At 39.3% G+C, this 12279-nt stretch overlaps 2 protein-coding genes across 5 annotated transcripts in view; one reads left to right on the forward strand and one right to left on the reverse strand.

Annotated features, from left to right (window-relative positions):
• Window positions 1-12279, forward strand: part of IMMP2L (inner mitochondrial membrane peptidase subunit 2) — a 463340-nt gene that overhangs the window by 151626 nt on the left and 299435 nt on the right. The gene's annotated exons all lie outside the window — the stretch shown is intronic.
• The window catches only part of LRRN3 (leucine rich repeat neuronal 3), a 48309-nt gene continuing 42058 nt past the window's right edge, over window positions 6029-12279 (reverse strand). The window contains exon 2 of the mRNA XM_035127411.3: window positions 6029-9015. Within this exon, the coding sequence (XP_034983302.1) occupies window positions 6537-8663 (2127 nt within the window). The 5' untranslated portion in view covers window positions 8664-9015 and the 3' untranslated portion in view covers window positions 6029-6536. The remainder of the gene's footprint in view (window positions 9016-12279) is intronic.

Raw genomic sequence — 12279 nt, forward strand, 5'->3', positions numbered from 1 at the left:
TGTGTTTAACTTCAGGGCAGCCAAAGCAAACCCCATTTTATTCCAGTAGTTATGATGGTGCTGTGATTAAAGTGAGTTTAAAATGTGGAACTGCACGTGCTCACAGTATTTATTTATTTTCCAATCAGGTTTGGCAAACTTTTTGTGTGTGGAGGTGGTGGTTTGTTTTACTGTAAAGTGTCAGGGCTGTAGAAGCAGTCGTAAAGCATGTAAGGCAACATCAGGAAGAGTTATATTAAGTGAGTGCTTCACAGCTGAAGTATTTCACATGGCAGTCTAAAGTGTCCCATCCTACCATTAAGTATAAGATCTAATATTCCCTAGTTCCACAACTCTTTGGGCTTTGGGTGAAAAGCAGAAATATGGTGACAGGAAGAGAGAGTCACTTAAGCATCTGTGTATTGTAACATCCAGAAGCCACCCACATTTGGATTTGTAGGTATATACAACGTATTTTTTATTTGAATAATGACAGTAATTATAAGCCACTAAGGAGGGGATCGTCTACATTCTGTTTCTGTGTTTGGAATGAAATCCTGACATGCACAGTTATTAGACATCTATCTAGCTTGTGTTACTTCCCCTAATTTTAATTCAACCTTTTGCAAGTGGCACATTTAGGAATGATTTTTAAATGATGTTAAAATGTGGGAGAGTAAATGGGATTGCAGCTATGGTGTACAAAAGTATGGCATAATTAATATGTGATTCTTAAGCATTTTATAAAACAGGACTCTCTCTCCCAGAAGGAAAACCTACACTGTATATTCTAAATTTATCAGAAACAGAATTTTCTCATATCAGTTCAGTTCACTATTTTTAATAAAATCTTTATGGATACACAATAGCCGTTATCCATTTAAAACAATCAAGAAAAAGTGTGAGAGAGAATGTATTTATTTATGAGATTCATTTAGCTCTGCAACATAGATTTTGTGTAAGCAGAAACATTTTAATATTATATGGTTATATGTCAATAAAGGTGTTGAATTGAATTGAATGTTATATGGATCCTTACCCAAGTTAACCTAAGAACATCCATGGAAGGAAATTTTCTTATTCCTTTTCCCCAGCTGCAATCAACTATGCTCCCCAAAGGCCTGTTTTGAGGGGCCCTTCAGAATAATATGGGCACAAGGGGGTGCTGGGGAGGGATGGAAAACTTTCCACCAGCCAAACCTAGTGTTGAGTGACTTATGCTCATGCTACACCCCCATGTTCCACCCCACATTGTCCAGGAGGGCCTCCAGTCATCCAGAAAGACTTTTGGTGGGAATCCAGATGAAGTGAATGGGAAACTTTCATTCTGTGAACTTCCTTAACTTATTGCAAGAGCCATGTTACCATCATACTTGTAAGAGGCAAAGGTATGAAACCGTGTGATGCATGGAACAAATTGTCCCTAATTCTTGATAGAGGGATACTATTTCCAAATCACAAAAACTTGTATGAATGTTAAAAAGAGGGCCTTCTTAGAAGTGGCGCCCACCCTGTGGAACACCCTCCCATCAGATGTCAAGGAAATAACAAAACCCCACCTATTTAGTCCTCAACATTTCCCATGTTTTGCTTGGAGGATCTGCATGGGGCTTCTACTCGTGTTCACCTGAATGTGAGCAGAGCCTTTTACACAGTTAGAGAGCCTGATGAAGTAAGGTCCTTGACTACAAAAGGTGTTCTACGTGCATTCACGTGAACATGGGTAAAAAGCTCCCTTAAGACCTATCCCACTAAACGGGGAACGTTGTATGACTGAAGAGGTAGGGTCGTGCACATGGGGATGTTGAGGGGAGGAATTCCACATGCCCCCTTCCCCAATCCAGCTCTGCATTTTCAGGCAAGTACCTGGACACACATATAAAAGTTTGAATCTTTCAAGAAAAAACTTATCAGTTATGTGGAAGATAGCATTTTAGATCATTTGAGTAAATTATTCTGCTTTAAGGAAGACTCTGGGTGGAATTCTGCATTATAGTAAATTACACAAGGAAGCATAGGCACTGACTCCAGGGGGCTGAGGCTCTTTTTTAAAAAAGGGGGCTGCCCCCCTATTGTTGAGGCCAAAAATGGATACGGGCGTGGAATGTTGTCAGGATGTTGTGTGACGTTGCACATGCACTGTCAGGATGTCACATCAGGCCCCCTCAATGTTCTTTGGAAGATGGCACCTCTGCATCTAAGATGCATAAGAACTGCTGATTTCATCCAAGAAATAAGTTCTTATTGGCATACAGTGGTATCTTGGGATAAGAACTTAATACGTTCTGGAGGTCCATTCTTAGCCTGAAACTGTTCTTAACCTGAAGTACCACTTCAGCTAATGGGGCCTCCTGCTGTCGCCGTGCCGCCGGAGCACGATTTCTGTTCTCATCCTGAAGCAAAGTTCTTAACCTGAGGTACTATTTCTGGGTTAGCGGAGTCTGTAACCTGAAGTGTCTGTAACCCGAGGTACCACTGTACTTATGGCAAAGTGCTCTTTGCGTGTGGCTATTTTTTGCCATTGATCTCAGCTGCGTTCTTTGAAACAAATGTAATTCTAACCCCTGAGCTATATCAGTAACTGGTTTTAAATGTACTTTGTCTCATAAGACAAACATACAAGATACATGAACAAGTTCTTGCTGACCTATACAGTGCTGACTTTATAATAGGTCATATTTCAAGTACTGTGTGCTTGATAAATAGCCTGCCTCTAAGAGCTCTGTCCTCGGTGCTGAAATCTTTCGTGATGTATGGGCACGTCTGGCTGATAAATTTTAATGTCGGCATGTGTGTGATAGCGATTCATCAGGTTTGTAAAGAGTGTGTTCAGTGAAACATACTGAATTCATAAAGATACATATTTTGGATATTATAGAATTACCACTGAGACCCATACACATCCCATTTTGGCCTTTAAAGCTTCTGTGGAAATCTCTTGCAGCTTGCAAGAATGACTAAAAATGACCCATAAAGAATTTGTCACAATTTAAGATGAGCTTTTAGTAATTAATAACTTGCTTTCCAGGGGGATTAGTTGTTGTTGTGACAGCCAGTGGCAAACCGTACACAGCAGTCTCTGGATAGAAAGAGGACATATAAACAATAAGAAAGCACTGTGATTTGTATAGATCACATTCTTGGTCAATGTCTTATCCAGCATAATTAAAAGTCTAAACAGGATTTTTGGGTTGTGGAAAAATTGCCCACTTCCTAAATAGATTTTTGAAATTTAAAATGTTGAGTAAAAGTAAATTTTCAGCCTCTTAAGAAATTTGAGTTACTTAATTTTGGGCTTTGGGGCAAATTTTAGTTTTTAGTGTCCTGTCTTCAAATTATATTTTGACTCTGAAATTTCACATCTTCACATCCTAATTTGAATGAATCGTCAATCTCAAAGAGTAGGTCCTGCTTTGGAAGAATTCTTTCAATAATTCCCTTACTTTGGTTATAAATTTCTCATCATTCCATAAGGTTATTTTGGGCAAGCAATGCCTACCTGCCCTACATCTGAGGCCATACAGGTAAGTGCAAAGCTTAGTCAAAGCTTTCTTGAGCAGTTTCCAAAACACCTGAAAGCCATTTGGTTGATAGGCACCTTTGAAGCACTAAGCAGACTTACTCCCATTTGCATCAGCTGATGTGAAAGATGGGAGCACCTTACTTTAGCAGTGATGTGTTGCTTGCTAGCCCCTACTTTGAGACTCCAAAGCACCAAATCCTTGATGTCATTTATGAAGATAGGTGATTGACAGATGGCCAACCTCTCAATTTTGACCTGCAAGGCACATTTTGATAAGAATCTGGCCCATTGAGCCAAAAGGCTCCCCTCCACCAATGTAAAGCCTTGCTGAGACAGAAGGCCAGAATTGGGGACCAGTTTTTTTTTTATAACATGTCCCCTGTCTTTCTGCCATGATGAAAGATAAAAGGTAAAGGTAAAGGGACCCCTGACCATTAGGTCCAGTCGTGACCGACTCTGGGGTTGCACGCTCATCTCGTATTATTGGCCGAGGGAGCCGGCATATAGCTTCCAGGTCATGTGGCCAGCATGACAAAGCCACTTCTGGCAAACCAGAGCAGCACATGGAAATGCTGTTTACCTTCCCGCTGTAGCGGTTCCGATTTATCTACTTGCATTTTGACGTGCTTTCGAACTGCTAGGTTGGCAGGAGCTGGGACCAAGCAACGGGAGCTCACCCCGTCACAGGGATTCGAACCGCTGACCTTCTGATCAGCAAGCCCTAGGCTCAGAGGTTTAACCACAGTGCCACCTGGGTCCCTATGATGAAAGATAAGGGAGTGTATATTGGGGTCCCAGGTACTTTCCAGGCACTGACCATACTCAGAGCTATTTAAACTTCAGCAAGAGTATAGCATCATATTGTCATCAGACCAATATGCTGCTGACACCCAAACCACCTTCAGCCTTCTTGACTGAGTTGTCTGCTGATGATTCGGGAAATCTATGAGGCAGCATTGCATACTTTTAACCTATAGAGTCTCTCTTTCTGCTCTTGAATCTCAGCGACGTACCTTCTTCTAAGGACAAAACTGCTGGCATTCTACTCATCTCTATACCTTCCTGTTCAATGCCAGCTCAAGAACATTTTTTTCTGCATAACCCAAATGGTGCCCTCATCTTGTTGCACCATTCAGAAGTCAATTCCTGCCTTCATTTATCCATGTCTCCCTTATGGTGCCACCTGAAGCAGGCCACTTCACCCTGCTGTTTGTGCAGAGCTGGCCCTGTTATGTTCCCTGAATATTGGCTATTTCTGCCTTGCTTCTTCCCAGTTCTTGATATTCTTGTGAATTCTTTAGGAATTTGTTGGACATCAGATCTGACATGAACAGGCTAACAGGCTACACAATCCAGTTATTATCATTGTAACCATGTAACTTATTTCCAACTCCGGTGGTGTATATTTCCCTCAAAATTAGGGGAGACTTTAAATCACAAATCTATACTTTTGTGACTGACTCTTATTTTGGTGGTGATGGTTATTTTGGTTGCATCTGACCTGCTTTCATTTTTACAGCTCTTTATTTTTGTTGTTATTGATGATTTAATCTCTATTGTATTATTATTATTATTATTATTATTATTATTATTATTATTATTATTATTATTATTATTATTGGTCCTGAACACTGCAAACACATGATGAGAAAAGCAAATAAATATTTTCAATATACCAAGCTTTGACAGATACACAAATGTGAATACTCAGCCAGGCTGAGTTAGCTAGAATTCTTCACTTGATTTGAATGGAGTCGGGGTTAATCACAGAATCTAATCTGGTTGGTTTCTTTGAGACATGCATTTTGAAGGCATGATACATCTAGAGAAAAGATTCATTGATAACAATAGTTACTTCCTGAATGGTTTGCAAGAAAACCCTGATGGATCACACCAAAGTCCCATCAAAATCCAGTTTCCCATTGTGACCAACCAGCTCCCTCTGGGAATACAGGTCACAACATTCTTTTAATTTTTAATCCAAATACTCTTTCAGCGGTGTGGCCTAATTAAGTAAATGCAGATGTTCACACAGCTCATTTTGTTTCAGTTTTCTACTCAATAATAGCTAGTCTGTAAAATAGGAATGATTATGGTAATGGCTTGTATGAAAATGGATCCATGGCTTTGGGACATATAATAGTTTTAAAATATAGAGAAATGATTATAGTACTGTGATTTTGACTGGAAACTGCTGAGCGCTTCGTAGATTACAAATTAAATACTGCTCCAATAAGATTTTTTTGTTCCTTTGTTTTGTTCTTTTTAAAAACAAAACACAACACAACATAGTGGAAATTGGCCCTGGTGTTCAGCCAGTGAAACACCTTTCCTAAACATTTATGTGAATACTTCAGAAAGGGTTTTATTGTGTCCTTTATTGCAACTACACAGCCTGAAATATATTTGATGCAAGCGGTCCTGCAAGTTTGTGTGTATTTACTGGATATTAAAATGTTGGTGTTGCACAGCATGTTCCAGTCAATCCCCAAAAGAGCTTACTTAGAAAGAAAGAAGTCCAAAATATTTTGATTGTTCTCAAAAATGTATTTTTTTCCTCATAAAAAAAGTTTCACATACTCACTGGTTCTACTCTACAGAATTTGTCCAATTCATCACACCACGGGTCAATTCTAGTTCACTGCAAAAACTCGTGGCTAATGTGTGTCATATAACACAGGAGGAGGGTATTACTCAATTCCACTATTTCTACATTTAATAAAAAAAAACAAATACATAAAATTTTCTCCTCTACTTGCACTGTATAGACAGCATTGAGTGCCTCTTAGATTGTAAGAAGTCACACTATAAAGTCCTAGAAAACAATTTGGTTGGCACAGAATTCTTCGAAGACAGGTGTTTGTTTTTTAAAAAATACCACACCGGCAAATATTTGTATTTGTAACTATCACCATCTGCTAAGTCCAAGGTTTTGATTTTTGTAGAGGGATACTTTTTTTTGCTTTTTTATTGAGCACAATTATTTAGTCTTGTGCACCCCAGTTTAGCACACTAGTACAGTAACATTGGTATCTCATGACATATTAGCTGGAACGCCTATGACTGTTGCTTGGACTTCGAGCGCTGTGCTTTTCTCTTTGTTAGTATCCCAAAGACTGATTAGAGGAGGGTAAAGCTCACTGAAGGAAAAGGATTGTTTCTTCAGGTAATTCCTGAAGTAGCTGTGTCCTGCATCACAGTTCATTTCATGAGAGATGCAGCTGAAGAGAGAAACCACACAAAAGAATCCCAAAAGTATAGCAAGACAGACAAACAGTGTAGTGATGTTGCTCTTCTCATAATTTGCCATTGCCGGATCCAACCCTTTTGTTGCAATGTTGACGCACTGTTTTGCATTCTGTAACTGGACAGTGGGGATGTCCATACAAATTGTATATTCCGTGGACGGGGTTAGATGTGTAAAATTATAGATTTTTATATGGGATGGAATTCGAGTGCTTCGAGAAGCCAGAGTATTTCCATCTTTTGGGAAGGCAGTCCATCTAATGGCAGATCTCACTATTTTGGATGTTGCTTCCCAGGACAGAAGTACAGAATTAGATCGCACATCTTCAACCTTAATAGACAAAGATTTATGGTTATCCTGGGGAAAAGAACCATCCACATTAATCATAATGGATTTTAAATCTGCACCGACCAAATTAGTGGCTATGCATGTGTATAAGCCACTTTCTTTTTGTGTTATATCACTGATATCTAGCGTTCCTTCTGAATGTACATAATATTTAAGAGAAACAGTGTTGGGCAAAAGTTTATGTCCTGATGGAGTTATCCAGTACACTTCAGGCTCTGGTTCTGCTGTTGCTCTGCAATGTAAAGAAATGTAGCTGCCTGTTTCTATATTTATGCTGGAGGGAAAACTTTCTGGGGCTATCAGTGGAAGGCAGATTTCCATCATTTCTCTAAAATGAACCTTCCTCACATTCTGGCCCTGAAATTCAGGAGGATCTACACAAAATAATGATTCCGGCTCCATGAACCTAATGCTAGTTTTATTCATATTAATCCATCGGATGACGCAGTCACACCGGATTGGGTTGCTGTGTATGCTGATTTCCTTGAGATTAGGCAAAGATTCAATTGTACTACGGTACAGGGCACTGAGTGCATTACTGTTGAGCATGAGTGATTCCAGTCGGGGAAGTCGATAGAATGCATTTGGGTGTATGTATGACAGTCGGGGGTTATTCGTCGCTTCTATTTTTCTCAAGTCTGGCAAATTGTCGACTGCCAGGTTATCAATAGATATCAGTTCAGGCATGTTATTAATTCCCAATTCTTTGAGGTGTATCATATTGCTAAAATCTCCTCTTCGTATTCTGTTAATGGGGTTCTTGTTTAAATCTAAAAATTTAAGGTTAGTAGCCTTTTGAAGAGCAGTGTGGGGCACTTTTACTAATCTGTTGTCATAGAAAGAGATGCTTTCTAAATTGTCAAGGCCAGCCAAGGCATTATCTGGTATTTCTGTGAGATTTATGCCTGCTAAAACCAGGCTCCGCAGATTGATAAGGGGCTTAAAGTTCATATCTTCGATTCTGATAATTGGGTTTTCTCCAATCATAAGAATCTCCAGATTAGGAATAGCTTCAAACCACTTACTGTTGATCACTTGCAGACTATTGGAATTGAGATGAAGTCTAAGAAGATTATAAAGACCTGTGAAGGCTCCTGGTGCAATTGTGGAAAGCAGGTTGTGATTAATGTAGAGCTCTTGGAGATTGTTCAGCCCAGTGAGACATTTGTCTGGCAACTCTGTAAGTTTGTTTTCTTCCAGATACACTGAAAGAAGTTGGGGTATCTTCCGAAGTTCAATATTGGCCACTGATGATAAACTGTTCTGAGACAAATCCAAACCAGTAAGGTTTACTGGGAAGTCTGCTGGGTATTCAATTTTTTTAATGTTGTTTGCCTGTAGAAGTAGAACCTGTGTGTCAGCAGGCAACTGGGTTGGGAAAGTTGAGAGACCTACATCATTGCAGTCTACTGTAGAAGCTTCCATGTATATGGATCTTGGAGTGAACCACGATCTTATATCACATGTACATGACTGTGGGCAGTCTGCTTTTTTATCTACAGCTTGAACTAGCACAGTGATAGTTAGGCCAAGTAAAAGGTGAATTTTGAATGGCATGTCCTTCATTTTAGCTCACTGTTCCAGAAAAGTAATTGGCCCTTAAGGAGTGGACAATTACAGTTTTTTAAGTTCAATAGGAGTTGGTCATTTGAGAAGACAAACACTTGCATTTGTCAAATGACGCATGCTGCAGAAGCATAACAACCCTCTCTTTCTTGGAAATATGTGGCTCCTTTGCAGTCACTTTGTCCAGTTAAGAGAGGCATATTTGGGGAACAATAAATATTGAGTTGTATTTGAAAAATGTGGTCCACCCAGGAGGTCATCAGAAAAACAGAACAATCATATAGTAGTGTTGAGTTTAGATTCCATGATGTCTTCCTTGTTGTTGTTGTTGTTGTTGTTGAAGAAAAGAGACCTTCAATATAAAGAGAGAAAAAACTATTAGTACTTGCTGCTATTAAACAATATAAGCAGAAATATTTTTAGGTAACAACATATTGCGTTGCTTACTGCAGGTGATATTTAGACAACCTGGCAGAGAGATCCTAAAAATCTTTATTGTTAAAAATGCTGGCATCTGGACACAAAATACTAATGTATTAGGGGTGTGTGTGTGTGTGTGTGTGAGAGAGAGAGAGAGAGAGAGAGAGAGAGTCACTAAGTATTCAAAAATTTAAGCATTTGCATGTTGATACAATTAGCACAGCAATATGTCTAATAGTACATATGTCTGCTTGAAGGTAAGCCACATTAAGTTCAATGGAACTTACATATAGGACTGCAGCTTTCAATTTACAGCTGAACTTCAATCCACTTTGTGTGAATGTAAATGAACAAGTTCTTCTATCTGCGCTGGTTCTGCCCTCTCCTCCCACTGGTGATGTGGAACCTACCAAACAAAGTTTGGTTCATGTGTCACCATCATCTGTAGTGAGATCGACATCTACTAATGTGTGTACATTTTTGAGATCGTGACCAATATGTTTGCGAGTATGAATGCAACCAGAATTCAAATCACTGTACAACTTTACATGTGATTAAACATAATAGCAACTCAGTTATTTCCAGAAAGCTGGCAGGGTTGGTCTGTTACAGCAATATCGTCAGCAAGTCTTGAGGCACATTGCTTGGCACACAATATTTTAAATAAACAAACAAAATGGTAAGCAATACATGACCGACAGATCAAGTTGCACTCTACCTTGCGCTGTTTTCCTTTTGTTTCCTGCAGTAATAATTCACACTGGTAGCTTTGTTTGCAAACTTGTATGACAGGGCCAATGGTTCATTGACATTGATAAATGTATTTTTAGATGTTGCTAGTAAAAGATAGTAAACACTGCATCCCTGGCAAGGATGTCTTCCAAGATGTAAAGCATAGAATAGTCTGAACTAACATCTGATTTGGCTCCTTACTTCCCTTCATTTGTTGGCATTGAATGCTAATCTCCAAGACTGACTTGCAACTTTTAGACAACTAGTGACAAACGTTATCTGAAATAAACACTGCTGGTATCAGCAGGAGAGGCATAATACATTTCTCAGAGCCATCTATATTTCCCTTTTAAAAACATATTCTATATTCTGTTTTCATCTGTTTAGTGCCACATAATTGTATTTTGCTCTTTTCTGTTCTTTTATGACACACTTGTACATACATGTGTGTGCATGCTACATACATAAACAGTGGAGATATCCTTAGCCATTTTTATTAGGTATGTGTGTGTTTCTACAGACACAGACAGACAGACAGACAGACAGACAGACACACACACACACACACACACACACACAGAGTACTCCATGGTACTGAAGGTAGTTAAATAAATGACTTCAGTAATCCCTGCAACAATCCGTTAAAGTAGGTCACAATTATCCCTGTACAGCACTGGGGCTGAGGCTGTGCGATAATGGCTTGCTTAAGGCCATGTAGTGCCTGAGACAAGTTTTGGACCAGGGATGCTTTGAGCCACAACTTAATAAGGAGTTTAACAAGAAAGATCCTTAGACCAACATCTTCCAGCTTCTTGCTCCATTGATCTCTCTGACTTCAGTGGGACTACTTTGGAGCGAGCAATTTGACGATTATAGTCAAATGGCTTGGGGGCTTTGCATCCCAGTTCTGCCACTTTCTAGCTAAACAGGGATTTCAGAAACAGTTTTGAAACTGCTCTGAGCATTGAGGAGGCAAATGACAAATTATTGGCACTATCCTTTAAGCATCCGCAGTAGACTTTCCAAAGCATATTTCTATTGTCGGTTGTTCTCTTCCACTTGAAATGCTGCAGAAACCTTCAAAAGGGGTTTGATTTGCCAAGGTGTTGGTGCCATGGCCAATGGCTGCACTGCAATTTGTTTAGCTGTTATGAAGCTATTGTCCTACCCTTCTTCCAAGATGCTCAGGGCAGCAGATATGATCCTCCCCAATGATTAATCCTCAAAGTAACCTACTGGGGTACGTTGGGCTGAAATATACTGGCTGGCTGAAGGTTCACTGAGCTTCATGACTCAGCAGCAATTTGAACCCTGCTGTAATGCCTCCAAGCTTGTAGTATTGGGTGATATCAAGTGGTGTTGGTCCACTTGCACAATGAACTTCTGCTTGTGCATCGGGGCTTCCTCTCCCTGCTACAACCCCTACACACACACACACACACACCTACACACACACACACACACACACACACCTCCCCCCTTTGTATGTAGGTGTAAAGCTTTCGAACTTGCAGTGTCTTAATGTGTATAAATAAAATCAACAGACAATGTGTGAGCTAAACATGTCAGTGAAACATTATATTGTTTTGAGGTTTTCTAATGCATTTTTTGTGGCAAGGGGCCAATATATATGCAATGCAAAGTAGCACTGGTACAGAATAACATAATCAAAATATAATCTGTTCCATGAAATTAGATACTCTTCAGGCTTGCAGAGAAAAGAACATTTGCACAAATGGTTAGTTAATAAAACTCTGGCATTAGCTTCACAAGCTGAATTACCTAACGCCTTGCTGTCCCAATTGTTGGATGTGCTGCTGCTGACAAAAGACTTAAAAATGGGCCTCTTTTCTGTATTAAAGATTTGGTGGGGGAAAATTTTCTTGGACGCCAGTGCAGTAGTTTAGAAGAATTATAAATACAGAGTTAGCACTACAGAAAGATCTTAGGCAAAGGCAAGACTTCTTCTATTAGGGTCAGTGTTACCTTTCAAGATTATCCTTGCTAATGCCTTCAGGTAAACTTCATTATTGGTTCTATCAGATTTGATCTAAAGAAAAGAAAGTTACTGAGCAATGAACTCAAGTAACCTTGTTATTTTACAGTAGGACTGGATACTCTCTTAGTATTGGCTTATTTGTAACATTGCAGAGCATCAGTTTACAATATCTTGTCCAAAGTAAGGGATGAGCTTAGAAGGGGAGAGAAAATTGTGGTGTTAGGAAAGTGAGAATCCTTGGTGATTAAATTGCTTCATATCCATTGGAGAACAGGAAATTTCCATTTGGAGCTAGTTGCAGGCAGAATCACATACCATATGTAGTCAGATGTGGAATTATGTGTATAAATAAAATTATATGAAGTGGTTTGACAAAGTGCTTTGAATATTTGTAGAATTACTTGCCATGAATATACCTAATTCTCAGTCTAAACTAGTGTCCATCACAACATTTTATGCATTGTT

Source organism: Zootoca vivipara, chromosome 9 (genome assembly GCF_965207765.1).
Source record: "Zootoca vivipara chromosome 9, rZooViv2.hap1.1, whole genome shotgun sequence".
NCBI lineage: Eukaryota > Metazoa > Chordata > Lepidosauria > Squamata > Lacertidae > Zootoca > Zootoca vivipara.